This window comes from Nicotiana attenuata, unplaced genomic scaffold (assembly GCF_001879085.1).
Source record: "Nicotiana attenuata strain UT unplaced genomic scaffold, NIATTr2, whole genome shotgun sequence".
Lineage (NCBI taxonomy): Eukaryota > Viridiplantae > Streptophyta > Magnoliopsida > Solanales > Solanaceae > Nicotiana > Nicotiana attenuata.
This window is the reverse complement of record NW_017672093.1, coordinates 158,631-176,041: the sequence shown is the minus strand read 5'-3', so window position 1 is coordinate 176,041 and position 17,411 is coordinate 158,631. Positions and strand designations below refer to the sequence as shown.

Genomic DNA, 17,411 nt, shown 5'->3' with positions numbered 1-17,411 from the left:
ACTCCAGATTCACCTGGACCTTGTTTCTCAGAACCAAGGATGAAACTTTTGAACTTTTGTCAAAAAGATCCAAGTGAAGATGGGTAATAAGGTAGTCTGCATCAGGTCTGATCATGGGACAGAGTTTGATAATGCCAAATTTGATGAGTTCTATTCTGAAAATGGTATCACTCAGAATTTCTCAACTCCAAGAACACCTCAACAAAATGGTGTTGTGGAGAGGAAGAATAGAACTCTTGAAGACATGGCAAGGGCTTTGTTCTCAACAATGGAAAGGAAGCTCTTAGAAAATTCGATGCCAAAAGTGATGAAGGAATCTTTCTGGGATACTCATTTCAAAACAAAGCTTACAAAGTATACAACAAAAGGACTCAATATGTTGAGAAAAGTATACATGTGATCTTTGATGAATCTCACCTATCCTGTGAAAAGGACAGACATATTGATCAAGATGGAGAACCCTTATCTATTCCAGGAGAAGTTATTGACATGTCAAACGTAAGTTCCTTTGTCGTTGGGGAAAAAAAATCTCTTTTGATTTTTAGATTCTAAATTCTTCCTTTTTTTCTCCCATGCTTTCCGTTGGTCAACAAGCAGACATGACGAGTCATGTAAAGGAATCGAGTGAAGATGATGCAAGTACACCTCTATCTATTAGAGAGGAACCTGGTCCCATGATCACAGTAACTGAAGATGAAAATAGAGTTGTTGATGCAGTCCAAGATACTCCACTTGCGGAAGTAAGAAGCGCCCGAGAACCTCAGTCAGACATACCTGGGTCCTCTACCAATGAGATTCAGGTATCAAATTGGAAGCACAAAAGCTCACATCCTCTTGACAACATAATCACCCCTCTTGACTCAGGAGTTCAAACCAGATTAAAAGCAAGAAACTCACTTGCCTTTTCAGCCTTTCTTTCCCAAATAGAGCCCAAAAATATCAAAGAAGCGTTGAAAGATGCAGACTGGATCACAGCAATGCAAGATGAGCTGCATCAATTTGAAAGAAACAAGGTATGGCACATTGTTCCTCGACATGCAGATCGAACTATCATAGGGACCAGGTGGGTACTCAGGAATAAACTTGATGAGTTTGGAAATACAACAAGAAAAAAGGCAAGGCTTGTAGTTCAACGCTACAATCAAAGGAACAATATTAAGTAGTATAATATGTTCTACATTTGTTATTGCAAATAAAACTTGCTCTTTATTTATTCGACAGTAAACAATATATCAGTGTTTTGTTTATTTGAGATATTGAGGAGGAAGCGTGCCATTGATGAAGGAAGAGAACATGGTCAGAGCACGACCTGGTTGATATCCTGGTACAAAATTCCCTGATCCCCTTACTGTCACAAATGTCAAGTTTTCATATTCAACCGCGTAACCACCAACCTGCAGGAAGAAAAAATCAAACAAAAGATTTTACAATTTCAGTAACATATTATGGTACGATGTAGAAAAATAGTTTGGAACAAAAATCGAAACGTTGTTAATTACCTCGCCTTGGAAATACCAGGGGTACCATGAAGTTTTGACCGGTGTTTTTATTTTATCTATGGCGTATCTACTTGTTGTCACAGATACTATGTAATCTGTATCTCCACTGCAGCAAAAAATTTATAGCAGTTCAAGAATTATTTAGACTTGTTAAAGTATTTGAATAAATTATCAAATCCAAAATAATGTTAAGTATGTCAATATATGTCCGGGTTGGAAAGCATTCTTTACTTTTGTTTCAAATTGAGATTGTACACTGGTCTAACATTAATTTTTTGATCAATTATCTCTTATATATATAGAACTTACCTATAAATCCAAACTCTAATTCCACTTTGCATAAGCTCTTGATAAATTGGTAAAACTGTGTCAGGTGAATCTTGCCAACTTGCATGTATGGATGAACTGAAACCAAAAAAAGAAAAAAAAGAGTTGGCTTATGAACCAAAATGAATCAATTACAGTAACAATATTAATTATTATAATTGAAATCTAATCAAATTACTAAAGTGCTTAAAATGAAAATATTACTTGCAAGAAACCCATTCTCGGGGTGTTCCTCTGACATGGAGTGCTTCTTGCACTTCAGCAGTGTTTAAGTAAGAATCTACATATTCGCTTGTGCATGGGTCGTATCCAGAAATCTAGTTCCCCAAAAAAAAAAAAAAGGATGTAAATATTTTTATACAAGATAATAAATACTACATGTTGTCATAAAAAATCAAAGTTAGTAAAAACTTATCCACACTCAATGTTTACACCAAACCAAACTAGTTTACCATGGTTAAGTCATAAATTAATAATGTGAGAATGAGTATTACTCCATTTAACTATGAATTATTGAAAAAGGTGTATATGAAAACATGGTGTAAACATCAGGTGCGGATAAATTTTTACTGTGCATACTAATTGGAATGAGGGGTTGAGAACTTACAAGGAGAGAAGTTTTTTACGGGGAGCCACACAATGGAGCATATATGTCATAATAGTAAAAGTCACCTCGAGAAAAATCTGCTTGTTTTTTGTATTTTAAACAAGTGTCTGATAAGCTCTCTGCAGAAAAATTGCAGTTTAAGACAATTCCTTCATGTACTTCATCTGATACTATAGCGTGGGACCAATAATAGTCATATGAACCACTATTTTGTGTTTCGATGTCAATATACGCATTTCCTGTCTGAAAAAATAAACCATATCTAAAATACAAATCAAATTTTAGAGAAAATATAAGGTGGAATTATATATGAATCAATTAATAATTTTACTGGAAAACAGAACTTACTGCAATTCCTTGCAAGTTAATGACAATTTCTTATGGGAAAGGATAAGTTGGGCTAGTTGAGGCACATAATGTCCAGCATAACTCTCTCCAGCAATATAGAAATCCCTGTTTTTATATTCAGGAAACCTTTCCATCCAATTAATTAGGAAATTGTAACTATCTTCAGAAGTTCTTTTATCTCCAGTTACATAATCTGATGATCGATTAGAGTAAGAAAATCCAACACCAGCAGGGGATTGTAAGAAGAGGACATTCGCCACTGCATTGAAAAATTATGTAGATGTCATTGTTTATAATCTCTAATTTTTTTCCAAAATCGTGACATTTTTCTTATAAGTATATATGACATAGGCACTTACCGGTATTCCAAGCAAATTCATTGAGCCATAAGGTATTCCCGTCGTTGTTTACCCGAAATGGTCCCAATTCGGCCATTCCTCCATTTTCAAATGATGAACATCCCGGACCTGTCACGTTTAGACTTGTGTAATTAAGAACTCAAAGAAAAAAGGTGAGATCAGTAACCTGAATAATAATACCTGCTATAACATGTTAAAATGTACTGTCAGTGTGTATATAAGTTAATTTGTGTGTGTATATATATACCTCCATTCAACCATAAGACAAGAGGCTTGTTAGAAGGGTCTTGTGTTGATTCTGTAAAGTAATAGAAAAAAGCTCTGCCAGCTTTAGCATCAACAGTAACATACCCTGAATACTGATCGAAATTCACACCACTTGGTTGCCCTGGTAATACTGAGATTTTATCATCTTTCTTGGACCCTTTCTGAGGTATTATCCATCCTAATTCTGAATTAACCCTTTCATTAACATTAGTCATGGGTAATTGTTTCGTCTGTCGTGCCTCGAGGAATTTCAAAAGAGCATCTCCTTCCCCTCCGTGACATTGTTGAACACTAACGAAGCATAGAAGTACAGAAAGACTCAAAATTAAGCTAACCTTCATTTTATTTCTTGCCATGCAATAAAAATGAATACTAACTGATAATGTTAAGAGTTAACTGTACGACCAGTTTTCCTTGCTAGTATTTATTAGAGTTAGAAAATGTTGAGAATGTCGTTTGGCCGATTTTCTTGTACTTAAAACAGTATACATTGATTCCATGATAGCTATATTCTTGTCCTTGTATCATTGATTTAGACGTCAACACTCAACAATGCCGGATGCCTTATGAAAACCTTAGTTGCACCAGTATTAATCTTGTGACACCAATGTCATTGTTCTTTATGTGTTGATCTAAACGTCAGACATCTACTTAAGTGATAACTTCTATGACTAAAGACAAACACACATCGTCAACACTCGATAATTTATAATTCTTTTTGTTACAGGATTAATATCAAACTAAGAACATAATTGGCCAGCAGTTACAAAATTATTCCACATGTGCCATTGATGAAGGATGAGAACATAGTCAATGCACGGCCAGGTTGATAGCTTGAAACAAAATGTCCTGCTCCTCTTACCGTCACAAATGTCAAATTCTGGTATTCTACCGCATAACCACCAACCTTGAAAGAAAAAGGATTATATGAAATAATTAACTCATATACACATGATATTCTGGGAAGAGATTGTACGTAGAGTTGAAGAACAATGACCACTTCATTACCTCGCCTTGGAAGTTCCAAGGGTACCATGGCGTTTTCACTGGTGTTCCCATTTTGTTTATAGCATATCTAGTTGTCGTTACAGGCAAAACATTATCTGTGTCTCCGCTGAAATTACAAGTTACAAACTTGAGAAAATGTTATTCTTTCAGAACTGCTACATTTTCAGAATTAGTTTTATCATGAGTTTTTCCTTTTTTTTCCCGGTACTTACCTATATATCCAGACTCTAATTCCACTTTGCATGAGCTCTTGAAAGATCGGTAGAACAGTATCTGGGGAGTCTTTCCAACCTATGTGTATCCCCCAACTGCACAAGTGAGAATTGAAGTAAGTGAAGTTAAAACAAAAAAGAAAAAAATTATCAACCTTTTAGATTTGAAGAGCAATATTTTTAAAAATCAGAGTAAGTATTACTTGCAAGGAGCCCAGGAATAGGGTAATCCTCGGACATTAAGTGCCTTTTGTACTTCAGCAGTGTTTAGGTAAGAGTATACATAATTATCCGAGCATGGATCAAATCTACATCTCTGTTTTGAACAAAAGAAAAAAAGTTAGAAACCTAATAAAAGAATGTAAAATCTAGAGAAGGGTGCTTCTTGAGGTGTTGGATGATGATGTGTGTGGTATCATCTTGCTGTAGTAATATATATCTATTATATCCTTCTTTTATGTTGGATAAGTTTATATACACCCTTGATTTATTAGATCTTTGACGTGTGTGTTTTATGACGTTGCATGGGTGTGCATGCTAGAGAACAAGGGGATGAAACCATCTGAAGCTTAGAATTTGAAGCAGGTTTATAAACCTGTTGTATCTACTAAAACAGTTTACTTATTGTGGATATAAGTATAGGAAGAATGAAGTAGAAGAACACATGTATTTAGTGATTGTACCAAACCACCAAAAGCATAAGATGAATAAAAAAACTTCCCAGGAACAATGAATGAGCAGTTAGCCAATCCGGAACTTACGGGAAGGGAAGTATTGGCCTGGGGATAGCACAGTGGGGCATATATGTCATAATTATCTATGTTGCCTCGACATGAAACTGCTTGGTTTATGTACTCATTACAAGCTTCCGAGGTTGTCTCTGCGGAGAAGTTACAATTCAAGACAATTCCTTCATGGACTTCATCTGATATTAGTGCATGTGTCCAATAAAAGTCGTATGAACCAGTACTCGTTGTTTCATCATCGATGAGGGCATTTCCAGTCTGAAAACATTGCCATATGCAAATAAGATAATATAGTGACTTAATGGGGGAAAAAATGTAAGTATCATTTGAATAAGCTTAATTAGCTTACAGCTATTCCTTGTAAGTTAATGACAAGGTTGGGTTCTATTTTCTTGTGGGATAAGATCATCTGAGCAAGTTGAGGCACATAGTGGCCGGCATAACTCTCTCCAACAATGTAGAACTCTCGGCGTTTATATTCTGGGAATTTTTCCATCCAATTAATGAGAAAGGTGAAACTATCTTGTTTAGTCTTTTCGTCTCCAGTAACATAATCTGATGACGTATTAGAATAAGAGAATCCAACACCAGCAGGTGATTCTAAAAAGAGGATGTTTGCCACTGCATTAATGCCAAAAAGGTATTAATGTTACCCCCAAGTGATAATTTTCGCTAGCTGAAGACAGAGGTAATTAAGTACCATTGTTCCATGCATATTGGTTGAGCCATAAGGTTTTTCCATCACTATTGACACGGAATGGTCCAAGTTCTGTCATTGCTCCAGCCCCAAATGAAGAGCAACCAGGTCCTACATATCAAGTACATACCCAAAAAAAACCGAAGGAAACAGGATACGCTTAATAGTTTTGCATGAAACTAGCTAGTGTTAGAAAACATTCTTCCTCTTGGCAATTTGGTTAACTTGGGTTTGGTGTGTGCTTACCTCCATTTAGCCACAAAACGAGAGGTTTTGTAGAAGGGTCACCAGACGATTCTGCCAAATAATAGAACAAGGCTCTATCAGCATCAACAGTAATGTATCCTGAATATTGATCAAAACTCACCCCACTTGGTTGCCCGGGCAATGCTGAGATCTTGTCATCTTCCTTTGATCCTACCTGTGGCACTATGAGTTCTGACACTGATCTCTGTTTCTCAGCAGCCGCTAGGCCGTGGTTTTATAATACTTCTTGTTTTTCCCCGTCGAGCCTGGAGAAATTCGCGTAGAACATCAGCATCATCCTGCGTAACATTGTTGGGCACTTAGGTAGCACAAAATTAGAGAAAGACTTAATAAAATAGAGACTTTCATTTTCTTCCTTGCCATGCAAGAAACAAGAAATGGTGAGTGATAACTCAACGAGAACCCTTCTTCACTATTTTATAGAGTATGTAAAACGTTGAGAATTTCGTGAAGCTTTTTTCTTGTACTTAAAATGGGATGGAAGCCATGGTAGCGACATCTTTGTCCTTTGTGCTCATTGGTTAAAATTTATACGAAATGAAGGATCAATTAGAGAGTTTGTTGGCTTTCATTTTCACATCGTTCTCGAACAGGAAGAAAAGGCTGATAACAAAGGAGACAAAGTGTAGACTATAAAGAGTTTGTTGGTTCTTATTTTTACTAGTCTACACTTAAACACAGTACTTAACCTTGTGCGGTAGACCATTCCTCCATTGGTTTTTGTCATTGACTTAACTTACGCATTTGTCTTCTAAAAGGTGACTTTCAAAGTAAAACTCTTCTCTCATTTATACACTCAACGGACTATAGGTGAAAGGAAAAACTTCTTATTCATGTATAATCCGGGACAACATTTGTCTCCACCAATTCAAACTAATGTTTAAGTAGGTCAACGAGTTGAACAGCAAGAGCAAAATAAGAAGAGCAAGGCCAGAATTGCCTCTTTCAGTGTCTGGGAAAAGAAGGTAGAGAAATAGATTGAATACTTCTAGCAGTTAATTAAGAAGAGAGCCAATCTATTGTTTAGGCTCTTCAAGTATAATTAAGTAAAAGTACAGCTATACGTGTATCTTTTTCATCATGTTTCCTGAGGATGGATATATTGTGATGGAACGGACTACTAGTACTTATTATAAGGGATCATGGTTCTAAACAGTGCTGTCATTTGGTTCTATTTCGAAGCTATACCTACTGAAATAAACCAAGATTTTACCATGACTGCAATTTTAGAGCGAAACGGTAGCTACTAAAGTGTATACTTTATCAATGTATTCAATGTAGTCCACCATGAACCGGGAAAATTTTCTTCTGTATTTGCAGGTTTACCTTTTCAACTTCTGCTTCTGAATATAAAGAAAAATATGGAGTTTTTAATAATTTGAATAAAATTATTTTGTCTATTTCATTGTAATCTTGCTATATGTGGAAAATAATGGAGGTGATACAATATTGCCAAAAAAAGATTTATTAGTAATTTGACTGGAATTTGGTTATTGGCATCCATGTCTCAAGACTCCATAGGGGGGCACTCATTCAATTTCATGATTAAGGACGTTGTGGCTATTTCTATTCAAAATTAGCAATACTACTTTATATGTTGGGTTGTTTTTAAATTGTGTGCTCTTTTTCAAAGGAGAAACTTTCACCCTGTATAATTCTCAATGTCTTTTTATCATTATATCCAATAGATACATTTTGGTACCCACTTTTATCTAAATAACGTCCAAATTTGTCAAAGTCAATTCTAATTTAATTTTTAACCCACATTCATATTATAACGGGTCAGCTTGGGTTTATTAACGGGTGAATTGATCAACCCGAGAATAGACTACATTTCAAGCTTGAAAATGGACAGGATGTGAAGAAGAAGAAGGAGATTGCAGAACCTCAACGACGTCGTAGAAGAAACTGTAATTGCTTCAGTACATCCACAACGGCGGCGGCACATTCAAGTCAATGAGCAACTTAGGTCTCACAAGCCCAAAATACTATTCTCCTCCGCCGGAAGCCGGCAAGGCTAGCTCACTGCCTAACTCCAGCTGGCCAACCTTCAAGCCATGGAAGCTTTCTGACTCCTCGGTAATGACCCTCGCAAGTTGAAGCCATAAAGAGGGAGTGAGGGTATATTTAATGGGGAATCTGAAGATTCTTTAACGATCCGGTCAGAATTGCGGAGGCGGGGACCAAACTGATGTAATAGGTACTTTACTGCGCGTATTTCCACGGCAAATTCATTTTAGTTTCCTTGTGTGTTTTCTCCAGTTAATATTACAGGTAACGTGCTTGAATCTACACTCAAAAGTGGATAGGCAGTAGGCTAAGCTACAAAACTTAACAATAAATAGAATTCTAATATTGTACTCCATATTCACTTGATTACTTAACTCCCTTATTTCAGCTGACGGGCGTCAAAAGGACGGGTGACAGATCTTCTTTGAGTCAATAAATAGGTTTATTTGGACCGAGATGAGTTGGGTTAAGATTTATGGCCAGCCGCTAGAAACTAATATCAGTCGCTGGCCACAAAATTGCAGTATACATTTTATAGACAAAACTAATTAAAAGGCTAGCCACCGATCCAACTATCACGGAAGCACAGTGTCGTCCTTCATCCAAAAACCGCTCTTCTCCAATTCCAACCCAAGTTCCAAAATATAAAATGAAACTCTAAGATAAGAAGCAGGAATTTGAGATCTTCAATGCCGTCATATTATACATACATAAAGCCAGGAGCGTTGGCACAACTTAGGAACTCCAAAATCACTGCTAAATCAAGACCAAACGATGTTCAATCTCCAATTGCAATGTGCTAGCAAATACCTAATACAGAACAGACCTTTTAGCACCAACCACAGAGGGCTTAATTTCTTGTTTCAATTTGAAGATTGCTAACCACCGTCACTATATAAATTGTGTCACTTCTTCTGGTTTCTTCTTCTCTTCCTATAACCCAAAAAAAAATCAGAAAATCCAAACAAAAAACCCAAAAAAAAAAAAAGACGAAATGGGGTAAAGAGCAAAGCAAACCTTGCCCATTGATGTTCTTGGATATGGGTACAGGTAGCTGATAAGCTTAAAGAAGAAAAAGAGAAAGAGATTGAATTGTTTGTCTCTCTTTAAGTTTTTATGTTATTTTGTGTGTATACTGTTTGGTGTTATTCTCAAGAAAGTTCAAAAGAGAAGTGGTGAGCATGGGCTACATAGAGATCAACGAGGCACTCACTAGTTTTTCCTCTAAAAAAGCACAACTGGTGTGGCTTTTATATAGGTGGCACGTGTGACAGACAGAGACTGTCATTATATAAATAATATACAAATAGACTGTCACTATACAAAAAATATATAAAATAGACTGTCATTATACAAAAAATATACAAAATAGACTGTCACTATACAAAAAATATACAAAATAGATGTCACTATACAAAATATATATAAAATAGACTATCATTATACAAAAAATATACAAAATAGACTGTTACTATATAAAATATATACAAAAATACATGATACACTCTAAATACGCGGTGTGCACACATTACACATACAAAATGTGTATATAATTTATATACACTATGTTTACATATTAGAAAATACACATGTATATACAATTTTGATACATTGTTCAGACAGATTATACATTCACGATACAAAATATACTTGGGTACACAAATATATACACTTTAGATAGACAGGCACACTCGAGATAGGCTCAATATACGCTAAGGATACACTGTCGAACTTAGGATACAATATTTATACATTGCAAAATAATTATATATAATTCTACAAAACTATAATTCATTAAAATTATCATGTATGTACAACTTTATACATACATATATATGCACACATACACTTTATACACATATACTGCACTTCACCTATCATTAAATCAAATATTAAATAGTATTAAAAAAAGTAAAAGTAAGAGAGAGAAAAAAAAAAGGTGTTAGAATTAAAGGAATTGAAGAAAAAAAGTAAAAAGATATAGAAAGAGTAAAAAGTCAAGTGTGATGTGTAAGAAAGAGAAAATAATTTGGTGTTGGGAAGGAAAAATATCAAGGGAAGATAAAAAAGTAAGAAAGAGAAAATAATTTGGTGTTGGGAAGGAAAAATATCTAGGGAAGATAAAAAAATTAGTACCAAAATTTACTTTTGTCTTTTATCTGTTGGTTTTATCCGATGGACTAACATTTGATATTAGTTTTATCCGACTGGACATTTCAGGTTACGTGTAAAACTTTGGGCTAATACTTTGTTTCAACGGCCATATAAGGTAGTTTTCTCGATTTAAATTGGATCATAGTCCAACCTGTCAACTCTATCAAACTTTAATTAATATGTTTTTTTTTTTATAAATTGTTTAATTGTCAAATACGACTTTTTCTCTTTTGTTATGGTCATATATAACATATCAAACAAAAAAAATACTTTTAATATATTGTTTGGGGCATTTGCATTTATACCCAATTTATGAGTCATCATTGAACTTATACCACTTTGCGCAAAAAATTGCAAGTCTATCCACTTTTTGGATAACTTGTTTTGAAGTAAGAAAAATTTATGTCTGAAGTTTGAACTTCAGAATTTTTTGCATGAAATGCGGCCTTATCAAAGCAAAAATTTAGATATTTTCGCCTGAGTTTAGCTTGGTTTGTAAAGACAATCAGGCAAACTTCAGTTCATAGTACAAACTTCAGACAAATTAGTCTAAAGTTAATGCAAACTTCAGACAAAATCAATTTGAGCTTCAGAAGGAATGCAAGTCCAAGGTTTCAATCAAATGATTTTGAATCAACAAATCTAAATTTGCAATTCATATGCCTTTCATTTTTCTAGTGGATGAATTTACTATTTGTCCTCAAACAGATATTAAATTTTGATAATCTAGAGATTCTCATAAAAAATGCAACAAACAACCATAATTTCTGCACTAATTAAAAGGTCAAAAAATAGCTTTACATTGATCTGTGCAAAAAGGGAAAAAAAAAAGAGAAAGAAGGAAGACATAATCGAGAGAAGCAGATCTGCCCCAAAAAGGAATAAAAAAGAAAGAAAAAAGAAAAAACCAACGCATAACATGAAACTGGAAGACAATTGCTGAAAGTTGGTATACAAGGAAGAAGAAGAGGAAAAGGAGGAGAAGTAGAGGAATAAGCGTGAAAAATTTGTCTGAAGTTCTCCAATATTGGGTACAGATTAAATATTTTGACAAAATAGGGTAGAGGTTAAATAGCGGAGGTGCAAACTGGGCGTCCCATTAAATTTTTACTATTGTAGCAAAGTTACTCATAGGTCAAGTTGGCTTGGCCCAACTTTAGATGGTCTAGATTAAAATGGGCCAAATTGGCTGGTCAATGAGTGACCCAACCTTAAGCGAATTGGACGGATTAAATGGGTTTGAGCTCAAATTGTCACCCCTATTTTAGCTGAAGCTTGTTACTCACTCCTTCTAAATTTATGTGATTGTGTATCAATTTTGAAAGTCAAACGAAATTTTTTTTACCGTAATTTTTTCATATTCATTTTAATTATTTTAGTTTTTGGTTATAACTTATACTCTTACTTGTTATATAGTTTTAAATATATAAATTTTATTTCAAAAAATTAAAATACTCTATGTCTAAATTCACGGTTAAAATTAATAAGTTTGAATCAAGAAAGCAAAAATATCACATAAATTGTTGTGACAATTTATGATGAACTCTAAAATCCTTGAATCGGGAAATGTGTAAAGCTCCTTCAAATTACTTGAACATGTGTTGTGTATCGTAGAGTCCATGTTATGTATAGATTTTGAGGGTGTTTGGCTAAGCTTATAAGTTGGTCAAACTAGTTTATAAGCACTTTTCGGCTTATCTACGCGTTTGGTAAAGTTAAAAGTGCTTATAAGTCAAAAATAAGCCAAGAGTCATAAGCTGGTCACCCCAGCTTATGAATTTTTAGCTTATAACCCCTTTAAGTTTGACCAAGATTTTTACTATTTTATCCTTAAAAAATTTCTTTTTAGAACAAAACTTCTACATCGATANGAATTCAATCTAACCCCCCCCCCCTCCAACCTCTTCAAGTCTGCAATTCTCATTGACTATTTAAGATAAGCAAATTCTCTATTCCTTTGCATACTTATATATATGTGATTGTGTATTAATCTTTGAACTGTATGTAATAAATGAGGAAATATCAAAATTTTGGTATATTGCTTTCTAAGTGTTGTGGTGATGAAGACAATGTTTGTTCTCTTCAAATAATTTGTCCTATTTAGGTTTATTTTTTACTTAGAAACTTTTGTCAATTTATTAGTTATTATAACTTATGATTATATGCTTATCATAAAATAAATTATATTTTTCATAAAAATTATCTTATCTAAGTACAATTACATTTAAAATAAAATGACAAATAGAATATTTTGTATTTGAAACGATCTGGATCTAAAATTTTGAAGAAATTACGCTCTTATAAGTGTAAGTTCTAAGGTTATTTAAGTCATTTTAACAGAAAAGAGCTTATCAGCACTTTTTTTTTATCAAATATTGCAGCAACTTATTATCAATTTCAGCACTTGTATCCAAACACATAACTGCTTATTTATTAAATCAGTTTCAATACTTAAAAGTGTTTTTCAGCACCTAATGCTTATCAGCTACTTCAATTCAGCTAATCCAAACTGGCTCTTTGTTTGCTTTTTTTTCCATCCGTAGGTTTTTGCCTAATTGCCTTTGTTTATTGCCGTCATGAATTCATATAAAATTAAACTTCTCTTTTCCTTCTTTTTACACTTCACACTCATTCTTTTGCTTAATATTGGAATCCATGTCGTTTGAGGGAAATCGACATATTCTTACCTTATTTTTGTTCTTCTCATTCACAGTACAAGTGACCACGAGGGGTCTCAAGTGAACATTTAACCGTTTCTCTAAACAAACGAAGTTACTAATCTGCTTCTCAAAAAAAAAAAAAAAAAAAAAAAAAAAAAAGGGAAATCTCTGACCCAAAATGCCAATTTTCCTTCATTTAGTTCTCTACGCATCAATTCAAGATTTTGAAGCTCTTCGAGATGAAACTAGACATCTGAAACGACATTTAGTTAAGTGAGATTTTTCTAACCAATGAGAAATTAACAACACATCGTCAACACTAGATTGTGTATATCTTGTTTTGAAATTGGAATATCAGATCAAGAATATAATTGGGTAGTAGATTTCTACAAAATTATTCCATGTGAAACCAACTTTCCTTTGTTTCCCCCTTCTCAATAATCGTTTATCTTCTGTTTAATTAGTGGAGACCAGGAGGGAGTGTGCCATTGATAAAAGATGAGAACATGGTCAATGCACGACCAGGTTGATAGCTTGGAACAAAATGTCCTGCTCCTCTTACCGTCACAAATGTCAGGTTCTGGTATTCTACTGCATAACCACCAACCTTAAAAAAAAGATACAAGAAATAATTAATTCATATAAAAAATACAGCTCGGTGCACGAAATATTACGCCTTCACGTAGCATTTCTGGAAGGCCGCACCCCAAGGGGGTGTGATATAATTAATCTATATACATACATGATAATCCGGAAATTAAGAGAGGTTGTAGATTTGAAGATTAATTAATAATGAAAAATTTGTTACCTCGCCTTGGAAGAACCAAGGGTACCATGACGTTTTGACTGGTGTTTTGATTTTGTTTACAGCATATCTAGTGGTCGTTACAGACAAAATATGATCTACGTCTCCGCTAAAATTGTTAGGTCAAAAAAAGATGGCTTGATCAGAAAATGTTAAGTAGAAATTGCTAAAATTTTCAGAATTATTGTAATAGCGATTGCTTCCTTGCTTACCTATAAATCCAAACCCTAACGCCACTTTGCATGAGCTCTTGAAAGATAGGTAGAACAGTATCTGGGGAGTCTTGCCAAGAGCCGTGTATTTCATCACTGCACAAGTGAGAATTGAAGCAAATGAAATTAAACCCATACAAAAAAAAATAATATTAAGAGCCTTTTCGACTTATTATTGATGAAAATTCTTTTAAAAATAATCACAGTATATATGTATTACTTGCAAGAACCCCAGGACTGGGGTATGTTTCTGACATTAAGTGCCTTTTGTACTTCAACGGTGTTTAAGTAATTGTCTACGTAATCAGCTGAGCATGGATCAAATCCAGATTCCTGTTATAGACAATAGAAAAAAGGATACATTAAGAAATTTTTACACAAATAGCTCATCATATTCATTGTTTACTTTTTCTAGTCATATATATAGTTTATATGTTGATTATACATAATTATACACATATAATTCATAAATTATGCATATATTATACCTTCACCGACTATTTTTAGTTTAAGCAGTTGGGTGAGCGGCTATTTAGGTTAATTGTAAAATGTACAGTTTTTAAATTTTTTCTGGCCAGGATTCTCACTTTAATTTACGACAGTAAAATTAAATTATTTAAATCGTTAAAATACTGGTGCACTTAAAAAGAAGGAAAAGAGAAGTTTAATTTTATATGAATTCATGACGGCAATAAACAAAGGCAATTAGGCAAAATATAACGACCGATTTTGGTCGGTCAAAAAACCGGCCAATTTTTTTTTTTACGAAACCAACCAACTTTGGTGTATTTGGTAGAATGCACCAATGATCTAATGGTAGAATAGTATCCTGCTACAGTACAGATCCCGGTTCGATTCCCAGATGGTGTATTTTTAATTACATAATTAAAATACCGACCGACTTTTGTCGGAAAAAACCGATCAACTTCGGTCGTTTTTTTCGGCAATTTTTTTTTTGAATTTAATTGACTAACCAAAATAGGTCGGAAAATACCGGCTAAAGTCAGTCGGTTAGCTCTACCGACTTTACGATTACCGACCACCACAAATTGGTCGGTTTTCGGTCGATTTTTGCCAATTACCGATTTTTGCCAATTACGGACCAACATCGATCGGTTTTGGCGGTCGATTTTCCCCGTTTTCTTGGTAGTGAATGAATGAGAGTAGCCGGGGGAACTTACGGGAAGGGAAAAGTAGGCAGAGGAGTTGCAGAGTTGGGAATATATGTTATAAGTGTATATATTGCCTTGAGATGAATCTGCTTGGTCTGTGTACTCATCACAAGCTTCTGTAGTAAATTGTGCTGAGAAGTTGCAATTAGAGACAATTCCTTCATGGACTTCGTCTGATATTAGTGCGTGTGTCCAGTAAAAGTCGTATGAACCACTATTCATTGCTTCATCGTCGAGAAGGGCATTTCCTGTCTGCAAATTAACCATGTCATATGCAAGTAAGATAACTTAGAGATCCTTAATCAGGAGAAAAGAATGTAATTATCATTTGAATAGCTTAATTACAGCTATTCCTTGCAAGTTAATAACAAGGTTAGGTTCTGATTTCTTGTGGGATAAGATCAGCTGAGCAAGTTGAGGTACATAGTGCCCAGCATAACTCTCTCCAATAATGTAGAAATCGCGGCGTTTATATTCTGGGAATTTTTCCATCCAATTGATGAGAAAGGTGAAACTGTCTTGTTTAGTCTTTTCGTCTCCAGTAACATAATCTGATGAAGTATTAGAATAAGAGAATCCAACACCAGCAGGTGATTCTAAAAAGAGGACGTTCGCCACTGCATCAAAGTCACAAATTGTTCATTGTTATTACGGTTTACTGATTACTCTCAATTGGGATGACAAATTTTGCAGAAGAGAGAGATAATATATTAATTAAGTACCATTGTTCCAGGCAAATGGGTTAAGCCACAAGGTTTTTCCATCTTTATTGACGCGGAATGGTCCAAGTTCCGTCATTCCTCCGTTCCCAAACGAAGAGCAACCAGGTCCTATCAAGTTCATATTGAAACAGCAAATTAATTAAGCTGGAAACATGATACTCATACAATAAAGGGAAGAAAATTACATTATAGAAGAATTTTAATATTAGGAGGTACCTAATTCAAAATAAACTATCGATAAAAAGTGAGATCAGTACGTAAAATCGAAATAAGACAGGCAATGAACATGCTACAACATGTTAAAATATAAGCTGATTGTACTTTCAGAGTTTACATAAACACACACCAATTACTTTGCCCATAAACGTGTGTGTGGTGCATGTGTATTTACCTCCATTTAGCCACAAGACAAGAGGCCTGGTAGAAGGGTCTTGAGTTGATTCAGTGAAGTGATAGAACAAGGCTCTACCAGCATCAGCATCAACAGTCACATATCCTGAATACTGATCGAAATTAACCCCACTCGGTTGCCCTGGTAATGCCGAGATCTTGTCATTTTCCTTTGATCCTACCTGTGGCACTATGAATCCTGACGCTGATCGTCTTTGTTTCTCGGCAGCCGGCGCTATGCCGTGGTTAATACTAGTCGTTGTCCGTCGAGCCTTGAGAAATTGCCGTAGAATATCTGCTTCCCCTGCGTAACATTGTTGGGCACTAAGGTAGCACAAAATTAGAAAAAGACTTAAAACAGAGGAAATTTTCATTTTCTTCCTTCCCATGCAAGAAACAAGAAATGGTGAGTGATAACTCAATGGCAAATCTTCTTTACTTTATAGAGTATGCAAACCGTTGAGAATGTCGTCAGATCTTTTTATTGTATTCAAAATCGGATTGACATCTTTGTCCTTAGTGCTCTTTGATTAAAACGCCATACGCATTTAACAGATATGACTTGTTCGGAATAAATTGTTCCTGGAGTACGGAGTATATATTAAGGAGATTGTTGGCTTTCATTTTCACGTCGTTCTCGAACGGACAGAAAAGGCTGATCGACAAAGGAGACAAACTGAAGATTTGGAGTTTGTTGGTTTTAAATATTTTTAATATCCCTAGTTCACACACGTAGCGTTTGATTACCTTGAGAGGAAGAGTACTACTCCATTTCTTATAGACTGGACTTAATAAATTTATCTTTCTACTATACCTCCATTTCTTCTAAAACGCGACTTTCAAAGTAAGAATTTTCTATCTCTGATGATATACACTTTGAAGTAGTTTGGTTTATCGCAAGATAAAAAATAATTACTTAGAATTCTACATAAACTATAAGAGGTCCCTA

The 17,411-nt window shown here is 34.6% G+C and overlaps 2 protein-coding genes and 1 pseudogene across 2 annotated transcripts; all 3 read right to left on the bottom strand.

Annotated features, from left to right (window-relative positions):
* Positions 1-1,244: 1,244 nt before the first annotated feature.
* LOC109211758 lies at positions 1,245-3,622 on the bottom strand (annotated as a pseudogene).
* Positions 3,623-4,079: 457 nt separating this feature from the next.
* Positions 4,080-6,551, bottom strand: LOC109211757 (serine carboxypeptidase II-3-like; the record flags this gene model as incomplete). Its single annotated transcript, XM_019375329.1, has 8 exons — positions 4,080-4,314; positions 4,416-4,521; positions 4,628-4,723; positions 4,831-4,943; positions 5,389-5,631; positions 5,723-5,994; positions 6,074-6,181; positions 6,317-6,551. Coding segments are annotated over 8 exons (1,317 nt in total), but the record flags the coding sequence as incomplete, so codon positions are not given.
* Positions 6,552-13,469: 6,918 nt separating this feature from the next.
* LOC109211761 (serine carboxypeptidase II-3-like) lies at positions 13,470-17,083 on the bottom strand. The gene is made up of 8 exons (XM_019375332.1): positions 16,464-17,083; positions 16,073-16,180; positions 15,696-15,967; positions 15,360-15,602; positions 14,399-14,511; positions 14,179-14,274; positions 13,970-14,075; positions 13,470-13,768 (listed from the first exon to the last, which is right to left on the bottom strand). Exons 1-8 carry the CDS (start codon positions 16,849-16,851, stop codon positions 13,622-13,624), a joined length of 1,473 nt encoding a protein of 490 aa, XP_019230877.1. The 5' UTR covers positions 16,852-17,083; the 3' UTR covers positions 13,470-13,621.
* Between the last annotated feature and the right edge of the window lie 328 nt (positions 17,084-17,411).